The sequence below is a fragment of the Urtica dioica genome, chromosome 1 (assembly GCF_054948205.1).
Source record: "Urtica dioica subsp. dioica isolate 48M chromosome 1, U.dioica_male_clone48M_v1_H2, whole genome shotgun sequence".
In the NCBI taxonomy this organism is placed as follows: domain Eukaryota; kingdom Viridiplantae; phylum Streptophyta; class Magnoliopsida; order Rosales; family Urticaceae; genus Urtica; species Urtica dioica.
Genome location: NC_142756.1, coordinates 55,112,105 through 55,121,620, shown reverse-complemented (window position 1 = coordinate 55,121,620; position 9,516 = coordinate 55,112,105). Strand labels below are relative to the sequence as shown.

Below are 9,516 nucleotides of genomic sequence, written 5' to 3'. Positions count from 1 at the left end.
TTTCCGCAGATGGCGAACCCTAGGTCGCCGAAGGAGGTGATGGTGCTGGACTCGTTGTCGGAGGAGAGGGATTCCAGTTTCTGGCGAGCACGGACGAGGACCATCATGCAGTGGTTAGTTAGTGCCGTCGCACGTAGATATCGTGAAGCTCTTCCCCGAACCTGTTCACCGGAAAGAGTACGGGAGGCCGAGAACTCTGGCATCGACAATGTTGATCATCGTGTTCGTGAATGATTTGGCGTTGGACGAGAGCGGCTTCTTCTTGGCGTATACAATGAGAGGCGTGTCCTATCGCGCTGGCGGCAATGACGCTTCGAGAGATCGCAACGACGAGCTCGTCTCTCTCACGAACCCCATAGCAAATGAAGAAGAGAGAGATTTTGGGAGAAAATTCGGAATCACAAACGGAGGAGTTTTAGGGATTTTTTTGGTGGAGATGCAGAATCAGGAGGATTTATAGAAAGATTCAAACTTTATGTGCATGAACGTACGAGCGGAATAAAAATCAAATTGGAAATGATGGAGGGGGGTTTATTTTTAGTCTGTGGATGGTGCATTGAGAGACGGAGAAGAGTCGACAGTGATTGACGAAAGAACAGACTTACGCTCATGTGTTTTCATCTATTTGGCAAACAAAACGTAAAATAAGGCCGCTCAGGAAGTTAAATGGTATGATGATGTGTCGCGATTCTATTGAGGGGACACAATAGGCGACACGACTTGGAGAGAGACGATATAAGTTCTTTAAAAATTATAACTTTGAGTTTGTCCCTATAATTTAAATGGGTCGGATCACAGTCGTGGAGGATCCCAAGCTTTTAACGAGATGAGCGTGATTTTTGAGATTTTCTCATTGTGTTTGAGCTGCAATATGTTAAGACGCCTTTACTTAAAAATATAAATAGAAATTAAGAGAAAAAGAAAAGCCATGACGGAATCTATATCCAAGTCCAAAATTCCAACTCAAATACACGTCAAAACACTTATCTATTATAACAAACTACACAGAAAACCCATAAAAAAAAATACTCGTACACAAAGTTACTTAAACTATCATGACGTTCGCGTCACGTTTTGTTAGTTAGGAAGCTGGTCAAGAATATCCATCAAAATCCCTTCTCAAACAGGGAAGTTTTTTTTTTTAATTCTTATCCAGTTTTTTTACACGATACATTATCATTTAGATATATGACGCCCTCATAATTCACCAAAGGAATGTGAACATACACACATATGGTATGCAATAAGACAAAAGTCTCTAGATACGAATAAAACCGACATTTGAACTTGATTGATAAATGAATAAATGTACTTATCTTCCCCTCAGCAATGCTTTCTCGGCCGTGTCAACTTCTTCCAAAATCCTGGCCCTCCTCTTAGCCGGGATTGGCGCAGTTGGGCCGAAACTGATGTAGTGTCCCGATACGGCGTTGAGGGCCGAGTACATGTCCCTAAACGAGGCCCGGCCCAATAAGGACTTCTCACGGCGGTACTTGGCCACCCACGAATTGGAAGTCTCTCTCAGCTCTGACACCGCGTCCGCCACTTTTGGGTCCGTCTTGTCCATGCTGATCGTCGACCGGACCTTGCTGATCACCTCCTCGGTCTCCTTCACGTAGTCGGAATCTTCCACCGCCATGGCCGGCCTCGCCGCCGCTGTAAGAAGCGCCGGAGACAGGACCGTCACGGCAGCGAGAGAGAGAAACTCCCTGCGGCGAGGATTCGCGGAGGAGGAGGTGGCCTTGGGCTTGAAGGGAAGGGGTTTGGGTTGGGATGTTGGGGTTAGGAGAGTTGACGACGTGGCACTGGCAGCCATGATTTGGTATTTTTTTGGTGTAAGAGACTAGCGAGAGAGAGAGTGAGAGAGAGATTTTGTGTGAGTGAAATGACCTTGTTTGTAGGAGTGAATTTTCTTGGGGCATCTGGTACGTGACACGTGTACATTATCACCTTATCTTGTTGGATGAGGGCCAATCGGGAGTTTGTGTTGCTGACGTTTATAGATTGCTCCGGTAGTGATATTATTTTACCTTGGCAAAGCTATATATATATACTTATTATATATAATTATATATACACGTAATCTTGGGTATCAGAAAATAACGGAAAGCTTTATGGAAATGAAAATTTCCAATAGCTAAAAATCATATTTCTACCTTAACGTGGTATTTCCGTTAAGCTTATTAAAAATAAGAATTAATTCTTTTTTTACCCTATGGACTCGTACCTCGATTTCATTTCAACCCCTTGACTCGAGATTGTTGCAGAACTAATTTCAGAACTTAGATACGTGTTATAACTTGCCACTTCCGTCAATATTTGGACGTTAAATTATAACGGTTTGATGATGTGGCATGATTTTAAATACTTTTAATATTTAAATATTATTATCATATTAAATAATTCAATAATTCTATCTCTCTCTCTCTTTCCTTTCTTCTTCTTCTTCTTTTCTTCTCTGCATTTTTTTTTCTGTTCTTCAATAATGAACAAAACTCATCAAACAATCCTGAATTCATAAAAACATCTATTGACTATATTAATTCTTTTCTCAGGTTGAGCATTTTCTCGAATTTATTCTCTTTCTTTCTTTATTAGTTTTTTTTTTGTTCAATGAAATCTGACCCCAAAAAAGAAAAAACACTCACACTCTTTCTTTCTTTCGTATCAGTCTTCAAAGTAAAAAAAAAAAAAAAAAAAAAAAAAAAAAAAAAAAAAACTTCCATTGAATTGTTTTCCGAGGGAATTCCGTGCTTGGTTCGCTCATGAATCGAGATTCGACTCGGCTTGGATTCACCTCCAGTGAGTGATAGTGGTAGTGGTAGTGACAGTGAGAATGGGCTGTGTGTTCTTTAGGGTTTGCATCGTCCAGGTCTGTACTCCGAGAGACTCGCGAGTGAAGAATGGACAGAATCAGAGGCAGACGGCAGCGGAGTCGACGGAGATCGCCGTGTTCTCGCCGGAATCTCCCGATTGCGACGCCGGCGAGGGCAGGGACCGCCTGAATCAGCTGGGGCAGAACAAAGACTCCGAGGTGGGAATCACGAGGCTTTCTAGGGTTTCGTCGCCGTTCTTGCCTCCGGACGGGTCGAGGACGGTGAAAATCCCCTCGGCGAGGTACGACTTGCAGTACTTGTACCTCTCCTAGAGAGGCTATTACCCCGACGCGCTCAACAAAGCCAACCAAGACAGCTTCTGTATCCACACACCGTTCGGGACCAACCCCGACGACCACTTCTTCGGGGTCTTCGACGGCCACGGGGAGTTCGGGACCGAGTGCTCGCAGTTCGTGAAGCGGAAGCTCTGCGAGAATCTGCTCCGAGACCCGAAATTCCAGGTCGACGCCGTGGAGGCTTCCCACACGGCTTTCCTGGCCATATATGTTGGAATTTGGGGCTTTCGGATTTTTGTGATGTTTTTATGGATTTAGGTTGGTTTTGTGATGTTTTGATTGTTGGTTTTGATTGCAGAGAAGAAAAGAAGAAGAAGAAGAAAGGAGAGAGAGAGAGAGAGAGAGAGAGAGAGAGAGAGAGAGAGAGAGAGAGAGAGAGAGAGAGAGAGAGAGAGAGAGTGAGAGAGAGAGAAATATTGAATTATTTAATCTGATAATAATATTTAAATATTAAAAGTATTTAGAATATTACCACGTTATCAAAAAGTTAAATTTAACGTCCAAATACTGACGAAAGTGGTAAGTTGTAACACGTGTCTAAGTTCTGAGATTAGTTCTGCAACAATCCCGAGTCCAGGGGGTGAAATGAAATCGAGGTACGAGTCCAGGGGGTAAAAAAGGAATTAAACACTACTACAAAAATGATTTTTAGAAGCGATGCATAGAATTATAAGCGACAAGTCGCTTCTACTTAGAAGACATTTGACCTTTAGAAGCGAGAAGTCGCTTCTAACCTATCCCACGAATATACAAACATTTTGCCTTTAAAAAGTCATACTGTTTGAGGTTAGTAGTGACAAGTTACTTCTAAATTTTTCCCGCCGATTAGAAGCGACTACGTCAAAATTTTAATTTTCTTTTTGTTTCCGACAAAATATTCAGATGTTAACAAAAATGACAACGTTTAGTGTGACCTAGAAATTAGAAGAGACTAGTTGCTTCTAATCTAGATCAACACAGATTATAATGTGCGACTTTTTCTTCTTCCTCATTTCACATCTCTGTTTCAGATTCTCTCTCTCTCTCCTCCGACCGAGCCACCACCGAGACTCGCGCACCACTACCATCTATCTCTCTCTCTCTCTCTCTCTCTCTCTCTCTCTCTCTCTCTCTCTCTCTCTCTCTACTCCGACCGAGCCACCACCACGCCAGGATCTCAACTCCGAGAGCCACCACCGAGCGTAAGACCGCTGTCACCACCGAGCCACCACCACCACCAACTACGCCTCCCGTGAAGCTCCGCCACCACCACCATCTTTAATTTTCTATTTTTTACTTTGTTTCTCCGACAACCATCTATCGGCCACCACCACTTCCGACCACGATCCCTCCGCCACACCCTCCTCTGACCACCATCTTCTCAGCTATTCGATTCTTCAGTGAATCGGGCGAGGTATCGTCTAAGAGACTTGCCATTCTCTTGCCTGATTGACCACAGGTACATCTTGGTCTTCTTTTGGACCATAGATGTAGCAAAGCGTGCTAGGAACATGTCTTTCAGGTCTTTGAACGATCGGATGCTTCCCGGCCTTAAGTTCTTGAACCACTCGAAGCCGGGTCCAGCGAGGGTAAGACCAAAAGCTTGGCACATGACGCCGGGAGCGACACCCTGCATCGTCATCCAGGTTTCATAGTGCTGGATATGGTAAGCGGGATCCGTTTTCCCATCATATGGAGCAAGGTTCGGGAGTTTGAAATTTCCCGTGCATACCTCGGCCAATATCTGAGCCGTGAAAGGCGATGGATTCTCCTCGACGACCCCATAGGCACTTCTGCCTATTCCGTGTTCTCGGAGATCTCGTACTTCATTTCAAAGATTGTGGATCATAGTGATCACATCGAGATCGGTAGTCGGAGTAACTCCCTGTTCGGGAGGAGTTACCTGCCTCCTCTCATTAGACCCTTGTCCCGTGTGGCTGTTCCCGTTAGTTGGGGCTGCTACGGGGGTGTTTGGCCGAGAGCTTAGTCGCTCTCTTAGGTCATCGCCACGCTTATTGCGTTTGGCAGTAAGATGATCCCTAAGATGCGGGTGTGCTGCACGGAGGCGCATGCTTCGTCTAAGACGGCGCGCTCTTCGCGTGCCCTGACTTTCCGCAACATTCTCCCTTTGTACAAGTCGGTCATGGGCCGAACGTCGGGAGCTCCCTGCTTGGGAGGCTGCAGGTGTATTCCCCGTCTTGGGTGAAGGATCCGAAGGACCGGCTTCATTCACAGCGGGGAGTTCCTCGTCCTTTGTGAGAGAAGTCTCGATATCCTCCGAATCTTCAGCACCCTCGTAATCTGGGTCGCGGTCGCGACTTTCCTCATTGAGGTTCTCAGGATCTCCATCGGGGATCACCGCGTTATGCGCGGGTTGCTTCGCAGCTAGTCGACTATGGTACCTCGTGTTCTTCGCCTTTAGTTGGCGGATATTCTCCTCCAACTCCATGATGCAGTCGTCCCTGCTATCTGGAGATGGAGATGGTGAGCGGGTCGAGCTCTCGTCATGGAGCGACTCTTCGTCACCATGCGCTCGGGAGCGCAAGAAGTATTTCTTGGTCCCAGTGACGTTATCGGGATTGTTCACGCCCTCAGAACGTACGGGTGGCTGATTACTCATCTTTTCTCAAGTCCGAGAAACTCAAGTTTTCAAGAGAAAAGAAGAAGATGGATAGAAGGGATTTCTGGCTGAACAGGTCGGGAAGTCCCCTCCTTCTAGGAACAACTATTATATACCTCGAGGAGGACGACTCGAGGCTCGACTCGAGGAGAACGACTCAAGGCTCGACTCGAGGAGAACGACTCGAGGCTCGACTAGAGGAGCGAAGATCGACTCGAGGAGAACGACTCGAGGCTTGTCTCGAGGAGAATGACTCAACTCAAGGAGCGAGGCTCGACTTGAGGAGTTGAGAGTTTCGCACGAGGACTTGCCAGTCAGCTCGTGACGGAAGGCTTGCCACTCTTCAGGACCTCCGGCTTGACCATCGGCCCTTTGAGAGGCGTGTCTTCTCGGCGTTCTGGGTTTTCCAAAAACGACCGACAACAGCTTTGGTTTTGAGCAGTCCTTAGATGAGCCTCGTATTTACAAGTCAATGCACAAAGGCAAAGTTGTGTTTCTGGTATTCTATGTCAATGATATATTACTTATAGGCAATGACATGGGTAAGTATCTGAGGTTAAAATCTGGCTAGCAAAGTAATTCGATACGAGGGATCTAGGAGAAGGCACATACATTCAGGGGATTCAGATCTTTCGAGACCGGAAGAACCGGACACTATCATTCTCTTAAGCATCTTATATTGATAAGGTGATGGATTGCTTCTTGATTCAAGACTCCAAGAAAGACCAAACACCCTTTAGGCATGGAGTCTCACTCTCTAAGGACCAGTCTCCCAAGACAGCACAATAGATTTAGGACATGAAAAAGATTCCTTACGCCTTAGACGTAGGAGGTCTCATGTATGCTATGCTTTTTACTAGACCAGATATCTGCTTCGCAGTAGGCGTAGTAAGCCGTTTTCAGTCCAACCCTGGACCCGAGCACTGGATTACTGGTAAGCATGTTCTTAAGTATCTTTGGAGAACTAGGAACTTGATGCTTACATATTTAGGTACTGACTTGACTATGACGCGATATACCGACTCCGATTTTCATGCGGATAAGGATTCCAAGAAATCCACTTCAGGATCTGTGTTCGTCCTAAATGGTCGATCTGTTGTTTGGAGGAGTATCAAGCAAATCTTACATTGCAAACTCCACAATGAAAGTAGAATACATGGCTGGTTGTGAAGCATCCAAATAGATTGTATGGCTTAGAAAATTCCATAAGTATTTGGAAGTCGTTCCAAAAGTCGACGAGCCAATGACACTTTATTGTGATAACAGTGGGGCTGTTGCTAACTTAAAGGAACCTCAAAACCATAAGCGCTCTAAACATATTGAGAGGAAATACCATTTGATTCGAGAGATCATGCAGTGCGGAGACGTAGAAGTGAAGAAGATTTCGATGGTGGACAACCTGGCGAATCAATTCACCAAGGCTTTAGCCACCAAGGTCTTCGACCAGCATCGGGAGGGATTAGGCATGAAGGACTACTCACATCTTCTTTGAGTCAAGTGGGAGTTTGTTGTCAATTGTGCCCACAAGAAGAGTAATAGTTAATGCTTATATGTATTTGATGTATTAAAGTCTCACGAAGACTCTTGGTTGTAACTGGTGAATAATTAATAAAAAGTTGAAAATTTCATTCATTCTTCCTTGTTTGTTTGAAGCTTTATGATAAACCTTAGTCTTTAGTCCTTAGTCAAACCTAACAACAAATGAAGAGACAAATACACATTTGCATGAACAAACTCTTCATGGTTTGCTTAAAACAGTATATTCACAATATAAGGATCAAAGGGCTATCAATCTCAGTATGATTGAAGAACCTATTATGTTTGGTTATAAAACATAGAGAGTTGAAGACCCTATAGTGCTTTCTAGGTACCTTCTAAAGATACTGCATTGACCAGTGCATTTCTAGAGACAATGTAAGAACACACCATTTAACCTCTTATATCTCAAAGTCACTATGTATGAATTGCATCATGCTTACCTCAATCCTGAAACGAGACATGTCATTTCATAGCTTACATACTCTCATTTGAGAAAGTCAGAGTTCTAGATTCACTATGTGATATAGATAAGACCTATTGATGAAGTACTAATTATGAAGATCTCATTCAACTTTGTGAAGATCTCATAGATATGGAATTCATGTACAAGATTGCTGAAATGCAATGTATATCACCTCATGCTTTATTCCTTAGAATGTGAATAAATAAATTAGCCAGTGTCCAAATTGAGTCATGAATTTTTTTGGATGAATCAATATGACTTGTTAGGTCCTCATCAATGCATTGTTTCTAACTTATTCACAAGTGACAAAGGAGTTGAGGAAATAACAACTAGAAGGGTAAAATGGTAATTTTATAAATCCCATCTAGTTGATGGTATTCATGAAGGATAAACATAGATAATATTCAATGGATCAACTCACTTCAATTAAGTAGAATTATTGAGTAGAAAATATATTCATTTGAACCAAGAGATTTTAGTGTCATCTCTTCCGTGGAGTCAGTTGACATTAAGCTAGAACTTGGAAAAGGTTTGTGAACTTTTGTGTCCAAGTATGCTAGCTCAAGTTTTGTTCATTTGGATCCATGAGGTCACTACCATAAGTCATTAGAGTAGGATTTGTTAAACTAGTAGCTAAGTCAAAACAAGTTCAAGTGTTGAACTAGACGAATTTTACGAAAATTGTCTAAAGGGTAATTTTGTCCATAAGGACATAAGATGGTATAAATGTCCAAATAATATTTCAGACATTGTCATATGATGACAACGTAATTGATCCACACACCCAACATTGGATATTTGGTCCTTGAGAATTGAATTTCATTTTATGGAATTTTATGTGAAAATTCTACATGAGATTTTCTTATATTGTCATGAACAAATAAAGAAACATCTAGAAGCTTGTTCTAGAAGACAAAACCGTGGCTATCATCAAAAGAAAGGGAAATTACTTTGTGCATTGATATATGAAGATACTTGCCAAAAGGAAAAGAGGAAACAAATTTATAGCACATGTGCTATACGATGGACTGACCTAGCTTTTGTATTAGCTCTTTGGCTCTAAGACTAGTTCTTAAGTCATTGTGTTTAATGGTGCTCACATACTAAATCCTTTCACAACTCGAAGACTCTAGTCGTAAAAACTATCGTGATTACTCGGATTCAAGAAGACACGAAGGATACACGCTGTGTGGGGAGACGAGCGATTGTACCTTTCCAAAGGGTTCTCAACGCTCAAGCTTCAAACGAGGTTCGTACCGAGTGAAAACTCTTTGTAGTTTTTAAAATTTTAAATTATATGTTCATGCACTTTGTCTAGGTATTAAAATCGTTTTACATGTTCTAAAGAATTTTTTATATTACGCCGCTTGCTAGAAGTGATAAATTATTCTTAATCCTAGATCTATTTCAACACGTTGCACCACGCTCATCAAATTCCAGCATGCGTCCAGAGGCATATTGATTCTTCTTCAAGATTAATCGGTACGAGAGAGACATATTGATTCTTCTCAGTGATGGAGAGAGACATATTGATTCTTCTTCAAGATTACTCGCTCTTAGAGTTCTGAAATGCTACGAGAGACTTTCTACCCACAGTTTCTCTAGAAGAGTGCTTAATCTCCAGCGTACAATCTGCGCCAGGGATTCTCTAATGAGATTCTTCCTCATCTGTCGTGCACGGCTGCGCCCTTGATTCTATAGTGAGAATCTCCTTCATCTCCAATGCATATGGCTGCGCCCGAA

General features: G+C 42.9%; 1 protein-coding gene across 1 annotated transcript; it reads right to left on the bottom strand.

Annotated features, from left to right (window-relative positions):
* Positions 1–956: 956 nt before the first annotated feature.
* PSB27 (photosystem II family protein) lies at positions 957–1,885 on the bottom strand. The gene has a single exon (XM_089616248.1). It carries the CDS (start codon positions 1,814–1,816, stop codon positions 1,313–1,315), a length of 504 nt encoding a protein of 167 aa, XP_089472374.1. The 5' UTR covers positions 1,817–1,885; the 3' UTR covers positions 957–1,312.
* Positions 1,886–9,516: the final 7,631 nt, after the last annotated feature.

What these genes read in the sequence shown, in the direction of transcription:
- PSB27 (XM_089616248.1), bottom strand. Translation starts at nt 1,816, where the DNA reads ATGGCTGCCAGTGCCACGTCGTCAACTCTCCTAACCCCAACATCCCAA.